This window comes from Channa argus, chromosome 14 (genome assembly GCF_033026475.1).
Source record: "Channa argus isolate prfri chromosome 14, Channa argus male v1.0, whole genome shotgun sequence".
In the NCBI taxonomy this organism is placed as follows: Eukaryota; Metazoa; Chordata; class Actinopteri; order Anabantiformes; family Channidae; genus Channa; species Channa argus.
In genome coordinates this window covers 21,006,977-21,032,268 of record NC_090210.1, presented here as the reverse complement: position 1 = coordinate 21,032,268, position 25,292 = coordinate 21,006,977, and the positions used below count along the sequence as shown (strand labels likewise).

The window sequence follows — 25,292 nt, the reverse complement described above, 5'->3', positions numbered from 1 at the left end:
GTCGTGAAACTGTTTTTGTCGGTGTGAATGAACACAGATCTCCTGCGCATGTGGGTGGGTGTTCAAACTGCAGGTATGAATTTGCCGCACGCCCACGCTGTCGTCAGCAGCTGTATAAAATCACACAGGGCACAGAACAACAACGCTTACGCATCACACTTCATGCACCAGCAACACATTGTTGTATGAGAATAAATTATTTGTTGGCGCAAGTGTTCACAACTTCCCCTTCATACGTGACATGAATGCGTGCGGGGAGACAATGTGTGAGAGATGAGGGGAAGCATGGCAGCACAGAAAAGTTAAGGATGAAGGGGAAAAAAAAACAGACAGGATGTGATGATGGCTGGTTTGAAAAGCAGAGCGACAAAGTAGACAAGGTGTTCATAAAACGGCGGCGCGTTCGGGACGAAAGAGAGACGGAGCACACACACAGAGAGAGAGTTGGCAACAGAAAGAGAGAGGGAGGAGGAAAGGAAGAGAGAAACAGAAAGGGGAGGAAGAGGAATCAAAAGTGAAAGGAGGGGATGTAGGAAAGATGTGAAGCAAGTGATGATGGAGCGGAAGGCTGAAAGACACAGAGTGGGTAATGCAAGAAGGGTGAGGGGGGAGGGGGGGGGGGGGGGGGTTGACCTTTACTGAACTTGTGAATTAAATTGAGTTGAACACAAGATTTACATCACATGTCAGATTATCACTTGTGTGTGTTTCTGTGCTGTACAGTTTGTGCCATTTCTTGTCCAGTCGTGTAGCTATAACGTCCATAACAGTAGATTCTTTAGTGAAATTCAAACCTGTGACATTTTCATCCTTGATGCAATTTAACCTGCTTTTCATGCAGGTAAAAAGAAAAAGCTTTGTCTCGAACAAGAGGCGAGAGAAACATTAAAAAGCAAATAGAATTTCAAAAGAAAACGTGGAATTTCATGGATTCCTGGTCCAAAGTGTTGGCTGTTGTCATTTTCCATACGACCAATCATCAGACTTTCTCATATTTCTGATAAAAGACATTTTTTTACCTTAAAAACACGTCAGCGTCAACATTCACTAGGACGAGTTGCTTCTCCCTGCTCCTCAACACTTCACTATTCACTCCCCAGTTACCTCTGATCAACTCTCTCCCTGTTGTGTCTTTGACCCTTTGACCCCTTTGACCCCTCCTCGCTCGCGGCCGCATTGTGATGCTTCCCCCAATGTCGGAAGCGAAGCCCACGCTGCTGTTGCGCTCACAGTAAGTCGGTCTGGATGTGCGTGTCAGCTTAAAGCGTAAATGCGAGTGTGCGTCTGCTTTTGTCAGCACAGTGAGGGATTTTCTCTAATTCAGCATGATATACAGGACTCATCTTTGCCCAGATTGTCACTCACATCCTTCTTGGCTTTTAACTCTCTCTCTCTCTCTCTCTCTCTCTCACTGTACAGTGTTCCTTCCCTCAACTGCTGCTAAAAAAAAAAAAAAAAAAGAAAATTTCATCCATAATATCTTTTGTCAGGGTTCTTACAGTCAAAACTGAACCGAAACCGTAGCTGAGTTATTCCCCTTTTTCACTTCGCTTTGATCCCTGCAGCATGTTTCTCTCCAGTTGGAGGATTTCACTCCACCCCCCCCCTTTCTCCCTCACCTCGGAGACCCTCTCCGATGCCGAGGGCCAGGCCGTCCTTGGTCCACTGTACGATGCCGGTGTAGTTGAAGACCACGCAGGACAGCACCACCCGCTCTCCCAGCACCACCGACTGGTCTGCGGGCTCCTGGGAGAAGCGAACGCACCACACTGCAACACAGGGACAGAGAGAAAAATCCATTCACATTTGCTTTCATCTTTAGTGCACTGTATCGACCTAAGCTGACTGTGTCCAGTCTCATCGACTCATGCTTGTCCATGTGGCAGCTGTCTGGGTGATTTGTTATGTGTTTTTACTGTGTTTATGCTGTTTTCATAAAGCGTCTTTGTAAGAACGAGTTTTAATACAAACCCTCTCTGTGAGCGAAATGTCTCTCAAGCGACAGGAAAGCTTTGAATGAACTTGCTTGCACCTGTGCTGAATGGGGGGGAATTCACAGATAATTGATTATTATTATAATATAAAGTATAACAATCATCTTTTTAACTGGCCGTGGATCTCAATTGCTATCATCCCTCTATGACTTCTGCCTTTGTTTTATCTTTTCCTTGTGACCTTTCTGATGTTTCTCCCCGGACTTCATTGAGGCTTACGTGTGTCTTTGCCTGTTTATGTCTGACTGATAGTCTGTGCCTGTGTGCGTAGCTGCATGCTTGTGCGAGAACATCATCGCCAAGCTGTGATACAGCCTGCTCTTTTTTCCATCACGCAGTACAAAGGATTTACACACACACACACACACACACGGTTACTCAGGCAAAACAAGCCTTTTGGCTATTGCAGCACCGCTAAAATACACAGATACAAAAACTACAAGAGTAGCTCAGGCCTGCATTAACACTCCCGCATAAAGAGACAGTGTCAGGTGAGGAGGCGAGGCACCAACCCGACACTGTTTTCAGCTGTTTGCATCATCAGGTAAAATTGTTTCATATTCTGGAGGAAGTCTTGCAAGAAGGCAACGTTAATTAAGGCAGAGAGGGAGACTGTGGTGCCTTAGATGGCTCGTGCAAATGGACGTGCATGAGTTCACACACACACACACACACACACTGAATCTTTGCAAACAGAAGCTCCCACACACATGCAACATATGTCCAGGAGCCTCACACCCAATTTATGAACACAGACAAGTGCACACACCTCACTGAGTCATTCACACACACACACACACACCGATTCACACAGCTGACACACACACGCGCGCGCGCTTCCACAGAGCTGCTGTTTGTCTTCCCGTGGGCTATTCTGTTCTTGGATTATGGTTAAAACAATCCTATTAGCTAATTAAGGCATAACTGGTTAATAAAGCAGGCCGTTGCTCTGAGGGACGTGTCTCTGTGGGATCCAACCACAAAGGTGCAAACAGCCGCGAGATTTACTGATTTGTCAGGAGGATTACACGACCTGTCATGTTCTTTGTGTGTGTGTGTGTGTGTGTGTGTGTGTCTGCAAAAGGAATCTTCACTCATCACAAAAGGCACTTTGATGTTTTATCAACTTTCTTCTGAATACTGCATCACAAAGACAACTGCAGTGTGAGCTGAGAGTGAGGACCTGCCTTATAACACTGCTACAGTAGCGGATGATTTCTTGTGTTTCTTTTTTTTTTTCCCTCCTATTTTGGCCAAACACAGACGTAATTCCTGGCAAATACAAATAAAACATGATTTGTTTTAATTTGGACAGTGATATGATGTGATTCTTATAGAGGCTACATTTTGCTTCTTGATATGTTTCCATGGAACCCGACTGTGATGATGGGGTCCACATTTAACAACAGAGACGTGGACTGAATATATGTAGAATAACGTCAGGCAAAAACTCCCCCAATGATATGGCTTCTTTTACATTTTACTACAGATCTGGTTTTGTGTCGACCAAATTTTAGTGTCTCAGCTCCCGGGTCAGTTTAAAGGACGCTTCGCTGATTTTGAACTTGCTTCTTCTGGTTCTAGTTTGGGTGGTACATGCACATAAATGACACTAAACCTTCGTCTGACTTCGCTAGATTAAAATGTTTCTCTACTCTCCAGTAGAGAGTAGAGAAACGCCTCCAGGTGACATCACTTGAAAGGAACCCTCCGCCCTGATTATGTCATCTTGTCGCTCATACCATGGTCAACACGGTTTTCCAAAGCTCCTCCAGATGACATCATCGGAACTCCTAAGGCTGAAAAACTCCTCCGGGTGATGTCACCCGGGGCAGGCTTTCAGCTAAAAGCGGAGAAATATTTTCTTATAGGGAAGTCAGAGGACAGTTTAAAAGCATTAATGTACATTTACGCACAAAACTAAAGCCCTTTAAAAATGTCATCTTAATTAGAATCATCTTTTTTACTTCTTCTTTTTGTTCTTGCTCTTTTTAATAGAAAATACTCCAAACATTTTCGATTTCTTCATCAATTTGCTTTCCTTCAGTTGCAATATTTTTGTAAGTCAAGTGACAGTTTTGATGTCAGAACAGTGGGGTCAGGGTGAAATAAGCCAGGACCGTGTGTCTTCTTCCTGTTTCTCTTTACAGCATAATACATGTTTAATAAAGACATACTCCAAATCATCATACACTTAACATGTTTTCATTATTATTCTTTAGGCAACTTATTTGTCTGTTTTTGTCCTTTTTTTCATTAAATGACAGTTTCTGTGCATCACATTTGTGGCCCAGTGTGTAGATGTGTAAAATACTAAGTTACTTTGTTTAATTCTAATAAGGTAGACGAGCCTGGCAATGAGGCCACAAAATAAATTATAAATTTCCCAAAACCTGAATACGGAAAAGTGTTCACAGTGTTCCTAGACCGGAACGAAGAAGAAGAAACAGAGGCGGCAAAAACAGGAGAAGACGATGCACTAAGTGATTTGCATGTCGGTCATGTTATGCATGATTTATGCAAAATTAACAGCTATTACATGTAAAAGCCTTCTTCTTCATGTGTATCTCTGTACTGAACATCACATGTTCTCCTGGGAAAGGCTGTGCTGTGTTACTGTGTGTCTGTGTGTGTGTGTGTGTGTGTGACAGAGAGAGGAATAGCAACAGGAAGAGAGAGAATATTTTGGATGTTTGTGTGGAGAACATTGGTATTGTGATGATGTTTATATTCATATTTGAGGGGCTGTGTGTGACGTTAGTGGAGGTTTAAGGTTTAAGAGATAAAAGTGTGTGTGTGTGTGTGTGTGTGTGTGTGTGTGTGTGTGTGGTGCCTGTCAGCCTGCAGCTGGGACAGAGCCGCACTGACAGAGAACAGAGAACGGGGACCCCCCCCTAACACACACACACACACACACCTCTTAAACCTTCACTATCGAACTTCCTGTCCATCTTCTTTCCCTCATGCTCAGTCCCCTACCCTCCTTCCTTTGCTCATTCCTGCTCCTTTTCCTTATTCTCTTCTTTTTATCCTTTCTCTCCTTTTGAGCCACGTCTTTTTTTTTCTTCTTCCTGGCACTTTAACTCCACTTTCACCCACCTACAAGACATCTCTGTCTCTGTCTCTGTCTCTTTGTGTTGTTAAACTTTTTCCTTTTAATCCTCATTTTACTTGTCCTCTGATCATGTTTGTCTTCTTTCCTCTTTCTCTCTTTCATCCGTTCCCTCTTCGACATCTCGCTCTTCCTCTCCATATCTTGTCAAATCTTTAAATATTTAATTATTTCTGTTTGTTTTCACCCTCTCTCCTTCCTTCTGTCCTCTGCATCTATCTCTGTTGCAGCCTTCTTCCTCTTCATCTGTACCTCCCTGCATCATTACCCTGAGGGATGATGTGAGGTATATCTTCTCTTCCTGTCTCTAAATTGCATAATGACCCAGTGGTACAATAGACAGAGCTTCGCAATTACAGCCTCGGTGTCCAAACATATTATTCTTAATAACTTCTGTCCTCCTTTCTTCTATCAGATTAAACTTTATTGAATGCCCATGCAAGTGCTCTCTGCAGTAACATCTTATTGTTTTCTTGTCTGATGTTCCTGTTGGATATATCACTGCTACAATTATTCTTAAGGCAATTTTCTGATTTGATGCCACAGTGTTAAAGGATTGTATTTTCTAGATCAATTATGTTGTCAGCAATCCCCAGCGGGACGCTAAAACCAACAACCACTTGCCTCTACTCCAGCAACGTGTTCATAAGTCTGCGACCTGGATTAGTGTATTTGTCTGAGCCTTACAAAAACGATTAATCGGGCAGACATGAGTGTATGTGTGTGTGTGTGAAGTTATCCTTTACATTTGGTTTGGGTTTTGAGAGGAACCTGCAGCTGCTGTTTTGTTTCTCCAAATATTTCTGGGACTTATTGCCAAGCTTACTTGCTTTCCCTGACACTAGCCACCTCATTGTCCAACCCTCCTGTTGGTTTTTGGCAACGATACTGCAGACAGATTGAGTTAAGATAACTACTCAGTCTCATTTCCCTGGTAATATGCCGTGACACAGGTTCAATTCTTATAAAGTAACTCTCATTTTCAGGTCGGAAAAACCCACAAGAACTGACTGGTTCAAAAGGAAAGAACAAGAACAAAACAGAGCTGACAAGACATTTACAAAATGGTCACCGACACAAAACTCACATCCTCATAAAACATTTTATTCACATCCTACCTTTGTAGTACAGATGAAAAGGAAAGAAGAAAATGTGTCTTTGTGAAGAAAGAAAAAGACTTTTTCGCTGCCTTGATTTCAAAATGGGATGTTTGTCAACTTATTAGACATGATCACAGCAGTGACTGAAGAATACGGCACTTGTTTGAGCTGAAGACCTCCAGTATGGCTGCCAGAGGTGAAAAACAATTTCCTCCAAAGAAAACCCTTCCTGTGTAGAAATGAAAGGACAGTTTGTGAGGTCTGTAACCCTAAACTGCAGTCCTCCACGCCCTGAAGCCTTCATCCTCCTAACCCCCACCCCCAAATAGTGCCACGCTGACCCTCTCCTCGTATTCATGTCCCACTTCTGCCTCCGGGCTACAGCTCGCTCCCATTTCAGCTACCACACACACACCTCTAATGCACACACTGTGTCCGTGTGTGTATTGTCCATGTTTACACGCATGCCTGCATACATATCTGTCATGGCTGTGTTGTGTATGCCACGTGCATATATTTGCCATTTCTGAAAAGGCAGTAAAGGGCAAAGTGTGGATGGGAGAGTTAAATCAAGGTGTTTGCATGAGATACACTCTGAGAAAATAAGTGACATCATTGTACCTTTAGGGGTACTGTAGCCCCTAGAAGGCCACATTCAGAGCCTTCACACTGCTGCTTTCTCTGGATAAGAGAGAATGCAAAGCAACTTTCCTCTGGCATTAATAATGAAATATAATTTTTGATTATTATTGTAGTGTCTATAAGAATCACATTATTTGATTACATTCAATGTCTTTGGCCTGACACAGACTGTCTCCTGGAATTGTACCTTTACTGAATAAACATACCTTTTACTGCTTGGGAACATATACTGTATGTACCTTTTTGGTCCTCAAGAGGTACACGTAGATGCCTTGGGGTCCAATAATTAGTCCTAGCGGTCTGCATCTGTGTATACTATACCCTGGGGGACAGAAGTGGACTCCCACTGTACTTCTAGTTGTGAAAGTGGAGAAAGTGTGTGACAGTGACAGTAGAGAGAAAATAAAATACTAGATGTTGTAAAATATTGGTGAAACACAGGGTCATAGGTCAGTTTTCTAAAACAATTTGCTCCTGGTGTGTGTGTGTGTGTGTGTGTGTTCCTCTATTGTAATTATCCAAATGACTAAAACTTAACCATGAGCATAAAATATGTTGACTCAAGTTTATTAACCAGTCGATGTTGTGCTGAGGGTCAAACATGCTTCTTGCAGAAGGCCGAGCTTCATTCCCAACAATCAGTGTCCTCAAACTTGCTAGAGTCCTGCTCTCATCCATGTTGCTGCTCTTGAACATCGTAGCAGGTCGGTGCAGTAGAAGACATGTGCAACAATTTCCTTTGTTTGTGTGTTGGTTTGGGTCTTAAGAAATGTGTTTACTGCTCTACTATTGGTGCATTTTAGAAGGAGGCAGAAAAATAAGTGTTTGGGTCGAGGTTCCCTTCTGACGAGCAAGTCAGTGACTAACAAGGCAACGCTGTCTCCTAAAGATGATGTTCCTATACAACTACAAACACAATTATACCTTTGGAGCGAGCGGGTGGCGGCACAGGACTGTCAAGCTAAAGACCGGAGTTCGGTTCCTGAGTCCTGAGTCTGGTTGAGTTTAAGCAATAAAAACATTAACTTTAGAGTTAGAGAAAAATTGCGGTTGTGATTAAAAGCAATGAAACATATTTGGTGTAAAATGACCTGTGTTACACCAGCGCTCGATCTTCCTCTGACTAACCGGCTCCTGGCTTAACGCAGCCATAACAATGCTGTAGTCACACAAACCGCACGTTGTACTGCAGGACGACAACATGACGTTCTCTGGTGACATTTTATTAATACGAGGTGAACGTGCGTCACTGTAGCATGAGGCAGTGGTTTGCAGGTGCACAGTGCTAGAAAATGCCTTTTATGACTGGACCTCTGGGCTGTGGTTCTCCCCAAGCAGAGCTCCTTGCAGATTTTTAATGCAGGGCTGAGTATGTTGGTATGAAAGAAGGTTAAGAGATTAGTTGTAGAGACAGAATCAGAGTGGGAAACAATACACGTGCAGCTTTTTAATTATTTGGGGCTTTAGCTGTGCAGTGAAGTATGCGGGGAGGCTGCACACAGACACACACAAGGTTACAACACAAAAGTGATCTGAGTTCGGTGTCAAATTGTAAAGCCATGTGTCCCTGCAGTCATTTACTAACAAAGCTCAGAAGACAGCTACCTCTTTTTTTGTCAGCGGCCACGAGGGACAAATGCGCGATTCCTGTGGGACCATCCGTTTGCTGCCGCCGTCTTTATTTTGATGTTCGGGGAAATATCCCCCATGTAACATTTAAGCCTCTGAAGCACATTGTATTAAAGTGAAAGAGAGACAAACACAGGAGCAGCACAGAGGCAGAGAAGCACCGAGCGAGACAGACGCAGAGGGACAGACACAGGGATCATAACTTTGTCTCGGCTCACTCGGTGTTTGCTGTAAACAGTGATTCAGTGATTTCCCAGTGTCCCCCTCTCCACCAAAGGCTGATTTTATTTCCCCTCACAAACACTTCCAGCTGAACAGAGGAGCAGCGTGACGCCAACCACAGAGGAGATGCTGAACAAACTGAGCAGTTATTGGAATTCACACACACACACACACACACACACACGCACACACGCACGCACACACACAACCTCATCCAGAGGCAATTACCAATGTGTAGATGCAGAAACACACAATCTCATACACATACTCAGAGAACTGCAATCATGATTCAATAACACACACACACTAAACTAAAGCCGGGACAATTACCAAACTGAAAACACACACTCACACACACACAAACACACACACACACATAGTATAGTCAATTACACTACACACAAGTTACTGCGAGATAACACGAAGTGAGACAAGTGTGCAATTTCTTTTCCTATTTGCATAAAGACACAAACAAACACAGTTAATTTATTTAGTTACATGAAAATCAATTTACAGTAGGAAGTAGTTTTTCGTGGGCTGCAAAATGTTAAGGATTGTGTGTTAAGCTAGTTTAGGTTCACTATTTTTCTCTCTTAATTCCATTTTTTGTACTTTTATTACGAAGCAGAACCATAAAAGGGAAATACGCTACAATCTGTTAATACCAAATTGAAATATTAAATCTGCTTCGGCGTCTTATTCTGACGTTCTGGAAGCCGTGTCCTGTCTTGACATTGCACTCAAAGTAATTGGTGAGCTCTGAGAACAAAGTAGCATTGTCCAAAACCAAGTCCGGCGAAGCACGAAACACCAGTGATCAGATGATTACACAGTCCTTTGGCACCAAATACTGAAAAAGCTGCCTCACATCTCTACGTGGCACCAAGATGGCATTTAGGGTCTTTGGCAGACGGTGGTTTCATTGCCTGCTTGGAGCAACGGAACGCAACATTACGTGAAAACTTTGAAGTCTCGTGATTCTGTTGGCACAAAGCATTTCAGGATCCGGAAACAGAAAAGTGGCTCCTTACATTTCTCGCCATATGAGGGCAAAGACCATGGACGGATTATGAGAAAGTGGGTCCCTGGGCACAGACGGCTTCTTTTGGTGGTTTGGAGTCTTTCGTGGTAATTTTACATTTACTTTGGGAAGTTTTATGTCTGTTTTATGTGTTTTTTGTCATTTGATCCATTAGTTATTTAATTTGTTATATTTTATTTCAATTGTTAGATATTGTTTATCTGTTTTGTCTGTCTTTTTTTTTTTTTGGTGTGTTTTGGACATTTTAGGGATCTTTTCTGTTTTTCATTTTATGCTTGTTTTACGTCTCATATTGCTACTGAAAACAACGACCATTAACAGCTATTTTAAAGGCAATGGCTCTTGTGACCCCTGACCTCTCAGGCGTCCGGGCCTGCACCTGGTCAGCCCATAAGCAACACTCCATCCAAAGGAAACACACATGCTTTGTGTCTGATTGCAAAGAATCTCCCCACCCCAAGTCTCTCTTACAGCCATAGCTTTGTGCGATGTGCGATGATGCTCGCAGAGCTTTTCTAGAAGCCCTTCGATGTAAAATGCTCGTAAATCCATTAGGAAAATGGATCCCTGCCTGTGTCTCACACACAAAAGCAGCCACATGCAGAATAGTGTTTAAGTGCTACCAAAGTTCAGCTTGATGAAAGAAATGGTGTTCTAATCATCACTGCACTGCAATCAACCTGATTATGCTGCTGTGGATTTTAAACAACTGGGTTGTGTTAGTTCGGCTTTTTTCCGGAAAACAGGCAGTGCACACACACACACAGACACACACACACTTGCAGCAATACCTCCCCTTGCTTCCTATCTGCGTCTGCCTGCAGCTTTCTCTCCTTCTCTCTAATTGACTTCTGCTTTCTTACATTTCATTTCATCTCTTATTTCAGTTTTATTTCTCCCTTTTTTATGATCCCCCCTGTCTTTAATTATTCATCCTTCTCTTTTTCTCGCTCTGATTTCTTTCCATCTGGTCTTGGCAATGTTTAATTTACCTCTTCATAGTGGGAGGGGGGGCTGCTATGCACTGTTAATTGGTTTTTAAGAGTGGTAACTACTCACACACACATTCACACATACGCAATTGACACAATCAAACACACACACACACACACACACACACTCTCCTCTCCTCTTAGCACACTGTACATGTCTGGTAGCATTAAGGTCACCAAATGAGCACAGAGTGAACAAGCATGTGAGAAGAGGAGGGTGTGTGTGTATGAGTTGTTGGAATGGAGGGCAGAGTGTGTGTGTGTGTGTTTGTTGGTGCATGTGAGCGTGAGTGCATGTGAGTGAGCAGGTCAATGCAGTGAATGTTGCATTCGATACAAATTAGACTAAGTGCATGACTGAATGTGTGTGTGTGTGTGTGTGAGTGTGTGTGCGTTAAGTACCTCCATCTCCCCACCATGTAAATCTCACAAATCAAATGTGTGTGTGTTCATTCAGCAAGTCTATCTTTGTGAGGGCCAATTAGAAAGCAATGACATTTTTTAACACCTACATCAACCTACAATAACCTGCCTCCACAAAGAACTTGGTGACGCGTGAGGGTTGAAGTAGGACTTTGGGTGAAGATCTGTGCTCTGGGTCGTGTTCATCATGTGGTCTGTTATCCACAGACACGCAGCGGAGGTTTATGGAGCTTATTTAAATCTTCATGACTTAAACCGGGGATTCCCAACCCTTGGCCTCAGGGACCACCCTGCACGATACTCTGCATATCAGATGGATAAGGTGTTTTCAGTCAGTCAGAAGCTAGACAAGCTAGACGCCATCTTATATGAGGGTGTAAATATCTTTGAATCTGTGATCCAGGAGGTAACCAGCAGTGTGTAGGGCAAACAGGGGAAAACAAGCAGGGCAGGGGTCTGTGAGGACCAGGCTTGCAAACCACTGACTATGAACAAACACCCAGTTATGCAGCCAACTTCTTTATATATTAAAGAATATTGTGTACTATAGGTTAAATGTGTCACTCCAAGAAAACTCCTGCTCTAACAATAGTTATCAACTCACAGCCTCATGTGTTAGGACAGCAGAACAAAAGCCGAGGTACCGTTTTTACCAAACACGGTGTGGATTGGTTTGTCTGACAACATGGCAAATTAAAATAAACACAAGTTTCAATTTCACACCCAAGACAACAAATTCAACAATAAAAGCTACAATAGCTTAAATTCCAACACAATTATTTGTCCAATACATAAAAATTAATTAATCTATTGATTACTAGTAATCTTAGCAAACCATGATTGTTTTTGAGGCAGAATATGTTAATAAACTAAAGCAGGTGGTATAAGACAATCCTAACTACTGAAGGCTCAGCGTCCACATGAGTGAGCTTCGTATACAGACTCTGAAGCTCCGCCCATACAGGAAGCACTTAATGGAAGGTTGGAGTGGGATACATATTTATCAGCAGAGATTTGAATTGGATTTTTAAACACTGTCCAAACTCTTTACCAAACCCAAAGTATTCCACAAATATTAAATATGGCCTCTCAGACTCTGCTGTAAACTGTCTCTATTTTATATATTGAGACAGCCATAAATACTGCGTCTCCTTTGAATATTTCACTACAAGTGAGCGATGGGTCCTGGGAACGAACAGATAAAAAATTCTGACAGGATGGTAAATTTATGGCAAAGAAATTTTGATTTTGAAGGAAGAAAAAGTGTGTTTTAGTCAAAAATCTGTCAATCCATGACATTAAAGATAACTCACACATAAGCATCTACAGTATGAGAAAGCGGCTTTAAAGTAAATGTCTGCAAAGATCATGTGGTGTGTGTGTGTGTGTGTGTGTGTGTGTGTGTGTGCATTCCCAGACAACGCTGCAGCCACATCATTAGCCACATCCTCTGACTCCAACCTGGACATTGGATCAGAGGAATGGAATTAAGTCGAGAGCGGATTAGTCATTATCCAAATAACGACCTCTCTCAGCAATGGCTGTGTGATTTCCTCTTCAATAAGAATTGGTGATGTGAGCTCCACTGAGGCAGAGGAGATGAGATTCTGCTGTGAAGTGAAACGGTGAAGAACGAAATAACCTCGCTCTAGCCCTGTGAACAAAACTCAGCTGCAAACAGGGATGAGGATGGTATAATTTTAATGATGATAAAAATAAGGAGGGGAGCTGAAGAACAAAATTGAATCTGTCTCCACCACACGAACGAAATGTTCATATTGTTTAATCAAACAGTGAATTCTCCCGGTTACCGCGGTGATGCAGCACGAAGATGAGCTGGGCTGTCTTCCAAAAACAAGAAAAGCTGAATGTAAATGTCAAGTTTTATGCTCGTTCCAGGTGGAAAACCCCCCCCCCAAAAAACGGAAGGGTCTGCAGGTTAAGAAGTTCTTTTTGAGATGTTTTGTTAAAGCTGTGACCTTGTACCAAAAAAACTACATGCTGTCCCTCTCATGCCTTACATTATCCAAAGTGCACTCCTTGATTTCCATCATAAAAAATGAAAGCGGGAACATGATCGTCTGCAGGATCCTGCACGAAAGCAGGATAACAAACGTGCCAAACAGAAATCAGCTCTTGAAAGTGTGTGTGCAAATTCAATTTATTGTCTTCAACGCAGATGACAGAAGTGCGGCTAATTTGCATTTTATTCCTTTTTCCCCGCGTTTCAAAAAGATTCACTTCTCTCAAGTTCTGCTCGCACGGCGGCTGCCTGACATTTTTTCTTCTATCCGTTGCCTTCACTAATGCACAGATATAATAGAGCAGCATTGAGAGGGTGTGAAAGCTTGCCAGAGCCGTGCGTTGGAGGCCCCCTTTTTTGTCAGAACTTCACAGCCAAGCAGCATTCAACATTAATCAGTTTTTTTCCTCTGATGTAAGTGCGAGATACCTCTGCTGCTAGAGACTTTGAAAATCTCAGCTCTTGCTATTGCAAAGAATGTAAAATATGAAAAAAAAAAAAAAGGGGGGGGGGGGTGGGGGGGTTCAGGTCTGTATGTGCTAATTCGAAATGTCACACGCTGTATGATTAAGGAGTGATGGGTTAGAGTGTCTCTGAATCTCCTGCCTGATGCTTAGTTTAAGAGCAATGTGGCAATTTATGAGCATTTGAAGCTAACAATCATGCTAATTTTAGACGTAGCGAAAGTTGAAATTATTATTTGGCTTAAACGCTTTCTCTAAAAAACCTGAAGACTTTGTGTTTTGCCGGTAAAATTGTGATATCTACAGTACAGTGCTCATAAGTATTGCACTGCATCATCTGTCAATCAAACAGCGCATCCCGTCTCCACCTGGGAAGTCCTGGTTTTTAAGTTTTAGTCCCGCGGGGGGCAGGAGGCTCTTTGGCCTGATAATTAGGCCGAATGACGTTTGACTTTGCTTTTAAATAGGGATTTTGTGGAAAATTTGCTGCCAGGGCAGAATAAACGGAAAAAAGTCTTCTCTTCTCCAGCACTGGTTGAGCAGCAGCGGCCACAGCCTCTCAAAGCGAAGACGCTGACAGGAATGACAGAGCTCAAACTCCTGCACAGATTTCCTGCAGACGATGTTTTGGTTTCTGCTCATGAAATTTGGGTTTTGAGTGGGCGGAAGCTTGTCTTTTTATTTAGAAGCTGCTCGCAGTGACAAATCAGGCTATAAGGGAAAAAAAAATAAAAATAAAATAAAAAGCCCGGATGGAGCTGAGGTGGGATAAGCAAACAGCAACACCCTCTTTCGGTTTTCGGGGACGCTTGACTACTAATCAATGTAAATCCAGCTGTTTGCATCCACACCACTGCACTTCTCATGTTCTCGCTGAATGGATGGAGCACAGACACTAAGGGTTGTAATCCCACCACTCAATAAGCCCATAATTGTGGGTCAGTGGCCCCACTTGTGCTCCCAGTCGCTGTCTTCATAGTTATGATAACAAACACTTCTTAAGTTTAGGAAAAAGTTCGTGATTAGAGTTTAAATTCATGGTTCAAACAAACCACTTTTTCAAAGTTACATGGACATTTTTACTATTGCTGAACTAACAATAATAATTATGGGCTGTTCAACACACAACAGTCCAATTTACGACAAGTCAAAGCTACAACACAACAGAAACGTCGCCGGGAGCAACTAAAAATACACTGACAAAACTACTGTCCGTCACTTTTTAGCGTCCCCTGGAAACAGATGAACAACTGATCTGTCATGAATAATTATAAAAAATCATCAACCTTTAAATTACAGTAGTACAGTACTGAACCCACGCTGTGCAATAACACATATCTGTCATTTCTTGAGTGACCTGCTTAATTATCACTTATATAATTCCACAGCTTTACAGCTGAATCCGATTCTATTCTTACTGTAATTCTATTGCCACGCTGCACGTCCAACATGTTTGCCTGCGATAACAGAGGGATCCCACTGCTTTTTGCTTTCTCCTTTTTTCTCGTTAAACAGCGGAGATTCATGTGAGATTTTCTTTATCCGGACCAAATGTCGGAGGATCGAGGATGATGCAGAGGCTGCAAAGCCCCGTGAGCCTTGTGATTTGGACTTGAATAGAAGGAGCTGCAACAGATACATGTGTGTCCTCCAGATTTGGGCCGAAGCAGACTACATTTCTTTGTCTTTAAAAAAAAAACGAGCCATGGAAACGAGACAGGCCTTCAACAGGAGAAGGATCTAGAAAGGGAGACTTTAAAGGATGTGACCCGTGACCTGGGAAGGTTCCCTTAGTGCCAGCAGAAATATTTGCATTTGCAAACTTTGACTTTTCATAAACTGGGTTTTTCCCCGTGCCGTCCAGGGACACTTCAGGCAAAACTGACAATAAACAGATGTTTCAGGTCATTACGCCGTTAAGTGCTTAAGACAGAGCAACTGAGGACAAGCATGGACAAATACAGCAAGTGACTGTGGCTCTGTCCGTTGTCTGTCTGTCTCTTTGTTTGTCTCTCCACTGTCTCTTTCGATTTGCATCCAGCTGTGGATCACCGCATCTCTCTCTCTCTCTGCCGTTGCCTTTCCCTGCGTCACTCTCTTTCCGCTCATCCTTTTTTCAGTCTGTAGGCGTGTCCGTCGGTCTCCGTCAATCACTCGCTGTGTGCTCATGCTTGTATGCATATAATTAAAAAAAAAAGAAAAAATCTTATTTCCCACTGTCTATCTCTGTGCCCTCTCCTCCTCTTGTCTCCTCTCTTATCTCTCCCCGTCTCACTGTCAGTCTGTCTATTTCAATCCGTCTGTTTATCGGTCTATGCCGATTTGTTTTGGCTCTTTTTTGTTGTTTCTCTTTGAGGCGGTGTCGCACACACACACACACATAAATATGAACACACATACGCCTCCCTTCCTTCTCTGGGCCTCAGGGACAGGTAAGTGGGACAAGGGGGGAGAGAACAAACAGATCAAACTTCAGACTAGGCTTTTTCACTCTCTTTCTTCCTCATTCTATGAACCCCTGAACACACACACACACACACACACACACACACATGGACACGCACACTCCTCCTCCTCCTGCTTCTCCTCCCAATCCTTCTTACCCTCCTCCTCCTCGTCCTCCTCGATACAAAATCTCTCCCCTACCCAGACCCAGTAGCTTGTTTGGCAGGCTCAGCTTGTTGCGAACACACATGCACACACAACCGCTTACACACATGTGTACACACACACACACACACACACACATATGCACAAATTGATAAAGACGGGGAAAAAAATACAAAAACTTGAATACACACGCACACAGCAGCAGATAAGAACTACACACACGCACACGCACACTTCACACACTGCTAAAATTGCTAATTGGCCTGTTGACAGTGAAATATTTAAAATGAACCATATTTGCCGTGTGAATAAAACATGAACGTCCTGTGCGTCTTCTTTTTCTCACCCTCTTTGAGCTCCACTCTCTGTTCAAACCAGCATGAATGAATTCAATACAGCTTTACTGGCATCGCTTTTAATCAAAAAAACATTATAAACAACTGAAGCAAATAATGGAAACATGCAACACATTTACATAAATACACGGAATAAAAACAGCTGCTTTCTCCCTTTGCCATCCAGGTCGCTGTGGCTCTGTTCACACATTTCCTGACCTCGCTCCATCGCTCTCTCTCTTTTTCTGTCTCCCAACACACTGCCTCCATATCACCATTTATCAAAGTATAGAACCTGGCAGGTGTTGCGATAATGTTTTTTTTTATTGTTCTCTAGTTAATAACTCATCCTCACAGTGTAGTTATTTAGATACTGAGCCATTTTACATGATTGCTAAACTATTTTCATCATCTTATCATGAGAATTATGTGCACACATACCACTGTGTCCTATAAATGTTTTCATTGTTGCGTCTGCTTCTTGGTCATCCTGTGATTTTCGAATGTTGTATCTACTTTTAAGGTCTTTGTGTCTGTTTTTGGTCATTTTGTGTTTGTATGATGATTTGTCTCTGCTTTTAGTCGTGTTGTATGTATGTCCGTTCTAGTTATTTTGTTTGTATTTTAAAATTGCCGTCTGTGCTTTTAGAGATTTTGTGTCTAATTTTGGTCATTTTTGTGTATTTTTGGATGTTGTGTGTCTGCTTTTGGTCGATTTCTGCCTGTTTTGAGTCATTTTGCATGTATATGTTGCCGCTGTGAATCTGTTGGTTCAAACTGAGCTGCTAAAAACAAGAAATACGAACTGTGTAACTCCTGATACTCTGGCCCATAGCTCGGTCCCCGGGACCTTACGGGCCCCTCGGCTTGTGCCCGGTAGCTCTGCCCTTACAATTAGCACTAAGGAGCAATGTGGGCACGGTTGTGTTAATGTAGCACAAAAATCCCAAGTTCGTTTCATATTTTCACATCATATGTTGCGAAACTCTGTCATTAGTCTATCAATTCAAATAACTGTAGCAAAAAGCTCTGAAACACTCGCTCTCCCACTCTTTTTGCCTTCTAGTGTTTTCCTTTCATTTTCTCATCCTTCCCTCTGGCTCTATCTTTTCAATCTCTCTCTCTAACCACTCATCTTTCTCTGTGTTTTTCTTCCCACCCTCTCCATTTCTCTCCCTCCATTCCTCCCTCATTTCTCTGGAACAGTTTTAATTAGCCAGTAGCCTGAGGTCAACCTCTGCTCCTCCACATTAGCACACACACACACACACACGCATTCATTTTTTTATTGTGCGTGTTCATTTGTGTGTGTGTTCGTATGTGTGTATGTTATGACAAGCAGAATTGATTTTCTCCACTCTATTCTAACAGCAGATACATATAATGATCGCTCCTTTAATGTTCAGAGTGGGAAGGCTTGAACTCCCACGATGTTGAGCAGGAACATGCCACGAGTGCAATATATGTGATGTGACTGTATGTACTGTAGAAACGGAAGCATGTAGCTCCTATAGGTGTCTTTGTTTGTGTAGGTGAAAGTACATTTGTGGGTGTGTGCGTGACTAGTGCGTGTGCACGTAAAGTTCATGAGTGCCATTTGCCCTGTAGCACATGTGTGTGTGTGTGTGTGTATGCAGCAGTCCCCTAGTGGTTCTTGCGGTTTGTGACATTAGTAGCGACACAGAAAAGATGCATCAGACGTCTCTGCCGACTTAATAAATTCTTCATGTGGATTTTTACCATAAAATAATCAGCGGGAAAAAAAAGTGTGTTTCTTGGTGAGCGACTGCTGCAAGGAGAAGAGAGACATGAAAGAGATCTCGGTGGAATTAGACTGGCAGCTCTTTGCTCCCAGACCTCATGGGACAAATGTGTATATGTGCACTTTACACGTGTGTGTGTGTTCTTGGCAGCAGGCACTCCGAGTGTGTCTGCTCCTCTATCCTTGTCTGCTTGGTCCTTTTTTACGTTGTTGTTGTTGTTTTGGCTCGTGCACAGATACTCCTCATGCTCAGTGTGTGTGCGTGGACCCGTGTGGTTGAGTGAGGTTGTGTGAGTGCACAGAAGATTTTTCATTAGACAAACTATGAAGGAAGATGTGGAGGAGGCTGAAGAGGGTAGATCCCAGTCACAGGACTATCAGCAGGGAGGCAGCACACACACGGTTCAGACGAAGAAAACAAGTAAAAATGTTCTTAGACGGCTCTTTGAGAGGGTTATGGTTGTAATTAACCTTAACTAGCTGCTCCGTGTACAAAAAAAAAGCCTTGTGCCGTCTTGAGAGATATTATTATTGTCACAATAATTGTCTTGTGCTAAGTTTCAACTTAGCACAAGACAGATTGTTTTCATTTTCAGCTGTGGAATCTGGATGAATTTGGATGTGAGCAGCAATTATAGAATATAAAAATAACCCAATCGCACATAAAGCTTTGCACTTAAAATTTTAAATGATGACAGTAGGTCCCTGCTTCACATGCTAACGGGCTCATTATCATGTGGATATTATGCGCAGCCTTTCCTTTGGGTTTAGATACACAACATGCACAGTTAGGGTTAAATATGGCTATAATACCATCGTGGTTTGGGTGAAAGCACAGAAACGGTGACTAATGGTTTGAAACGGGAAACGAACTGGTGTCACTTGTTTAAAAAACCCCTGTTTTGTCATCCTCCCTATTTTCCCTTTGTAGAAATGAAATGAAAGTGTATTTTCAACAAAGCCCATGCAGATGCTGAACTTTAGTGACTCTCAGCCTGGATTAGCTTTTGGGGCAATACGCTCACTTTATTAGGTACACATGTACACCCGGTGTGTTTATGGGCATCAGATGCCCCCTATTAAGCAAACTTCCTAATGATAATTACAGTGTTGCTGGTTATAGCAATAGGTCACCGACTGGACCATAGCTATGGGCGTGATAACGGCCGATAACTCACTATTCAGTGGAATAATAACCCTCGACTCCACGCACGGACCTGTCCCAGTATGCTTATGTCACCATGGGTGGGGTGGGATTCTACCACTGAGCCACCAGGCCCCCGCCTGAAATATGTAAAAGTTCAATTAAAGTAATCATATTTTTTCTCCAACATTGAAACAAATCTGTTTTGAGTTTTTAACCACAAATCCTTTTACACCCAAACAAAGACATGAATCACAAACAACCTTCCTCATCTCAGGGCCTGAATCAATCAGGAACACAAGAATAAAGTTTTAAGCAAGTTTTTGTCTTTCCTGTGAATCACAGTCATAACATCAACTGCTCATATCCCTCGATGAGACGGCAGAGAGAACTGCTTATGTGTCATTTACAGTGCTGCCTTTCACTCTCTTTAACAGACTGCTCGTGTGTGCTGAGTAACCAGGTTATCTACATGATTCCGAATGTTTTTCCGAATATTTTCCAGACCATTTGAACCGTGCATGCAGAGTTATTCGCTTTATAGTCTTTATATGGACCAAAACCTTATTTAAACTATGAACGACAGCACTGACTGTGCGGCTTATATTGAATGAAACATCTAAACTCAAGATACATTTTTGTTTCTGGGCTGCTCAGTTATATAAAATGCAGAAATTCTTTCTGTTCGCCAAATTTAAGTTGATGCGTGGCCTCGATGGAAGCGCTGGGATCTCCAATAGAAGTGTAAACTAAAAATTAAAGTTGAAAAAGACACAATGCTCAGAAACTAGACCGTAAGTGAGGAAAAATTATAATGGAAAATGGAATAAAAGTGAACATGTGTCAAGACGCGCTACTACTGGACTTCCATTTCCACCGAGATCACTGTGTGTCCATGGCATTTGTTCAAGACTTGCTTAAGTCCCGTATTGACTCATCTTGGCCTGATTCCTACTGGGCAATTCATGCTGGGCAACAGAGATGAAAAAGCAACCACTTGTCAAGCTTGAACAACAACAGAGTCAGTGCAGCTACCAGGCGATGATAAAGGTTTGCTGAAAAACTGCACTGTGGTTACAGAGGCAGTACAGGGTAAAGTATTAGGTGAAGTATTTGAAGCGGAGTAGGAGACATGAGCCAAATTGATGTGAAATGTATTAAAGCTCTGCGGCGAAATCACGCCACTCATCACATAAGAAAACAAGTTATGAAAACAAGTTCCACTTGAACTGAGGGCCACTGATTGGAGAGAAAAAACGTATTCATGTAAATGTCTCACGAAGGCTCCGCTGCATTGAGTCATTTTGTCTCTTGTTCTTGTGCAATCAGTCATTTTGTAAGAATGAGTCCAATTTGTTTTCTGGTGAATATTTCATTTTGCAATCACATAGTAGATCATAGGTTTGTACAAGCAGGAAAAAAAATAGCAGCCCGAATACAATTATCACTGTGGGGTGACGTGTGGCGTCTGTAAGTGAACGCATTGCTGTCATCGAGTCTTTGGACTCAGAAGTATCAGTATCTTGCACTTATACCTCCATGTATTTGAGCTCTAACTAAAATTATTAAATTGCATCAATTATTAGATTTGATTAATCAGGCAGACATCACCAATGTCCATATATCAAACCTTTTTTTGGTCCTCTCGGGTGCATCACATACAAGCTTCAGACATAAAATGAATTATTATTACATACACACATGTTTCTTTTACCTCGGTTTTGGGTCTTTACCAACCCCAAAGGGAAACATCTGGCCTTTCACCTGATGGAGGCTCAGAGTCAGCACTACCCACTACGTCGCTTGATAAACTGTTAGTGTTTGAAAAGTTACAGAAGTCACTTAAAATACTGCCGCTGCGTCCAATAATGTACAACTAATGCACTTTCATAACTTCAATAAGCTGTAATGTATTTAGAACACTTTTTAGCAGAGACAGAGGTGCTGTCACCCGTGACTTGGACTCATGGAGCAGCCGTGGCAGCTGTGTGGCGAGTGAGGCCTGTCTACAACAGATCAGACAAGGCCGAACGCCTGCTGCACACGTGCACACGAAAGAGTACTTTTCACGCATCTATGAGACACAGCGTCAGTGTTTGAGGTCCTGGGTGGATTGATCTGCCTGATTCCCAGAAGTTTCATATTGTGGCTTTGGGATAATGTGTATAGACCTACAGCGATCGTGTTATCACACTAAAGGGAAGCTTTTAGTGCGATAGGACAGGGCGTCAGCTCAGTCATGTTGCAAAGATCGGAATCTGTTCTCAACACCACCAGTGTTCATTCCATAACAGCATGAGGGGAATGTTTCACATCCACCTTCTACACATTATAACACCAACAGATCATTTTAGCCTAAAAACTGTCATCTGCTGTTACAGCCTCACCTTCACTCACTCGAATCAGTTCTACACGGAGCAAATTACAGATGTATTTCACTTTGGAAAGAAGGAAGCAGCGTTACCTTGAGTTTGGAATTTACATGCAAGGGGGGGAAAAAAAATGAAAGTCTGATACAGGAGGTGGATTCCGACTTCTTAAGACTGCACTTTTTCTGCATACAATCAAATGAAAGACACTTGATGTCTTGAAGTGAATACAACCAGCCTCCTTTTAGTTAGTTGGCCACACATTTCTGAGGTCATGTACATTAAAAGATTCAATAAGGAGCTAAGAACGGCAGGAACCATAGAAAATCACTGATTTCTTTTTATTTATTTATTTCTTTAAAGCGCAGTCACTTTGTCCTTCTGGTCTTCCTGAGACGGCTTGTCAAGCACTGAAATTGAAATGATCCCTTATTATGTGGCGTTTATTTGATCTCTTTAGTGACTATTTATGTTTATCAAATGTGTTATTAATTCAGAAGACTTTAAAATGTGGTTTAAAAAGGCCATTGTGTGCTAATGGTTAAAATAAACTGGTAGAGCTGTTTTGACTTATCTAAAACAAAGGATCCAGGCCCAAGTTTTTAGAAGAATATTGAAGCTTTGCTGTCTTCAGTAATGCAGCATCGCTCCAACAGCAGTAACTAATGTATTTCAATGAGACTATTTTAGCTGTGGATCAATAGATATTAGCTTTTATGGCGGCAGGTCTCTTCATGTACGATTGATTCAGTGTCTGTATCCATTTACAATACATTCATAAAAGCCTCGTCTTTTCGGATCAGAAAGTTACTACTGTGCCCCGTGGGAGCTGACAAGCCCTCGGCGAGAACCTCATCACGCTGGGCGAAGCGTAATGTGGGACTCCTGGTTTGACAACTTGAGAACAAACATGGAGGCCATGAGAATGTTAAGTGCTGCCTTGTCTAACACTAACTCTGTTTTCAAAGGTCAGGGCCACAGTTGAGCGCGGTGATGAATCGAGGACTCTATTCCCCGGCTTATACGCCCCCCCCCTCCGCACCCCCACCCTTCTATCTCTATGTATCTTTATGTATGGAGGTCTAACCCCTGCCCTTAAGCCCCCCCCCCCTCCCGTTTCCTGTAGTTCTGTCTCCTCTCTGCCATCCCCCCCCCTCTCTCTGTGGTTTTCTCTGGCCAGTTAATGGAATGCATGGCATTTCCTCCATCTCTCCCTCTCTCCCGCCCGTGCTTCTTCTTCTTCTCCTCCTCCTCCTCCTCTCCAGCCACTTTCCGACCCCCGCCTTCTGTAATGAAATGTAAACTTTGACATTTGTCAATTTAGTCCTCCCATCAACAATTTGCAGCGTCTGGGGGTGGAGGGTTTACTGTAGCGTGTTGGCTCCAGGCCACAGTGCAACTGGCAGCGAGCTCTGACCCCTTCGCCCTCTCTCTTTAGTTTATTTGATCATTTCTTTCATTCGCCTGGTTGGTTCACTGGGCTTCTCCTCTTTCTTTCTTCCTTTCTGCTCCTTTTTCTTTCGTGTTATACTTTGTCTCCTTCGTTTTCTGTGTTGCCTCATAATCTTGTCTTTCTTCTCTCACTCTCTCCTTCTGTCTCTCTCTAATTCAATTCTCTGCTGACCGATAATCTGGCTTTTCTTCCCCCCCCCCCTCTCTCTACAGAGCAAACTCATTCTTTTCTACTTTCTCGTTCATTCTCCAAGTTCATTGATAACATCTTTTGCCCTTTTACTCCCCCCCCCTCTTGTCTTTCATATTCCAGTCCTCACAGCTTGAATCAATAGCAGTTTCGCAGCTAATTCCACAGCTCTACATCAATACCCGAAGGCTCCAGTCTCCTCTATCACCCCCCTGCCTGCCTACTATGAATATTCAAATGTACATTATAATAAAGTAGTTTTTGTAAATGCATTAGCATGCAGAAGGAAGGGGGGGTTGGCTGCCAAATAGGATTTTCTCCATTTTGAAGCACGTGACAAACACATTTGGATGCTCTGCAAGGCATGAGCAGCTACTTTGGTTTCATTACTGCTTAATAAGATGACGTCTCTGTTTTTTTTTTTTTTTTTTTTAATAATGATCCAGTTTTGGGGCAAAACTGGGTGAGAGGCAAAACAAAGCAAGGCCAGAGTGGAGCACTGAGAGCTTAATGAAGTGGATTTCTACATGCATCAGCAAGCAGAGAAGGGTTTCATCTTAGAAGTGAGATTTGGAAAAACTAGCACGCACTCTGGTAAAGTGACTGAAAGCACGGAATTTAAACAAATGGCACTGAACTCAATCCGGGAAAGCAGGTTTTCTTGGGGACTTCAGGTTGCTGATAATTAGTTTAATTTTTGAAAAATGGTCTTCAGGTGTTATTTTCTTCCCAAACTGTTAATTTTTGGATTAAAACCCACGTTGCTGAAAGGAATCTGCTGTCCCACTAGAGCCAAAGACATGTCTTTCTTTCTTTGTTCTTTCTATCCACACACATTTTCTCTCCTTCCTTTATCCCTCTATTCATCCATCGCTCTCCCCTGCAAATCCAAAAGTTGTGTTACCATGGCAACGCCTGCCGTCTGCAAAAATTCTCTCTTTTTTTCCGTGTGTGTTCCCAGTGACATTCAATAGATGCTGTTTTGATGTGTGTGGGGGGGGGGGGGGGGAAACAAATAAGTCAGGGGGTGAAAAACAGAAAAGTGGGGGAAAGAGGATGATGTTAAGAGAACGACAGAGCGGAGCAGCAGAGCAGAAAGAGGAGAGGAGGGATTAGAGGTGGGAATGCCTGGTGGCCAGACAGGCGGCCTGTCAGCCAGGCAGAAAACGAGAAGAAAGAGTGAGGCAAAAAGCAAACACAGACAGGGACAGCGGAGCAGGTACACGGACAGCCATGCAGATACATACAGACACAACGCAAATAAACAAACAAAAAGTAAACGGTAAAAAGGAAGGTAAGACAAGGACACGCGGATATCCAGAGGCAGACAGGCATACACAGAAGCAGGCAGACACAAGGAGAGAATGACCCAGCGAGACAGGGCAGCGTGCGAAACAGGTAGCAGGCAGAGATGAGACAGACATGTGTCACCATGGTAACACTGAAACCAGTGAATGAAGGAGAGGTGGAAAAAAAAAAGAGAGGTGGTGGAAATGGGAGTGTGTGTGTTTGTGTGTGTGTGGGGGGCTAATAACCAGAGATATAGGAAGCATGGTGTCCCCATGGTAACACAAATGGAGGGAGTCTGAGTGAGTGAGGCCGACACACACGCGCGCGCAGACAAACACACACATGCCAAAACGACACAAAAGGCGCATTTAAAAAAAAAAAAAAACAAAAGTGGGAAACGTCGCTCTCCGTGCAGCGCCCTCCCTCCTGCTCCCATCGCTCTGCGGGGCTGGAGCCCTGTTGTATGATGTGTTTATGAGAAGCCTGCGCCTGCTTCT

At 42.8% G+C, this 25,292-nt stretch overlaps 1 protein-coding gene across 2 annotated transcripts in view; it reads right to left on the bottom strand.

Moving 5' to 3' along the window:
* kirrel1b (kirre like nephrin family adhesion molecule 1b) overlaps positions 1–25,292 on the bottom strand; it is a 71,648-nt gene that overhangs the window by 35,459 nt on the left and 10,897 nt on the right. For both annotated transcript variants that reach the window (XM_067474427.1, XM_067474430.1), the window contains exon 2: positions 1,620–1,769. In XM_067474427.1, the coding sequence (XP_067330528.1) occupies positions 1,620–1,769 (150 nt within the window). The remainder of the gene's footprint in view (positions 1–1,619; positions 1,770–25,292) is intronic.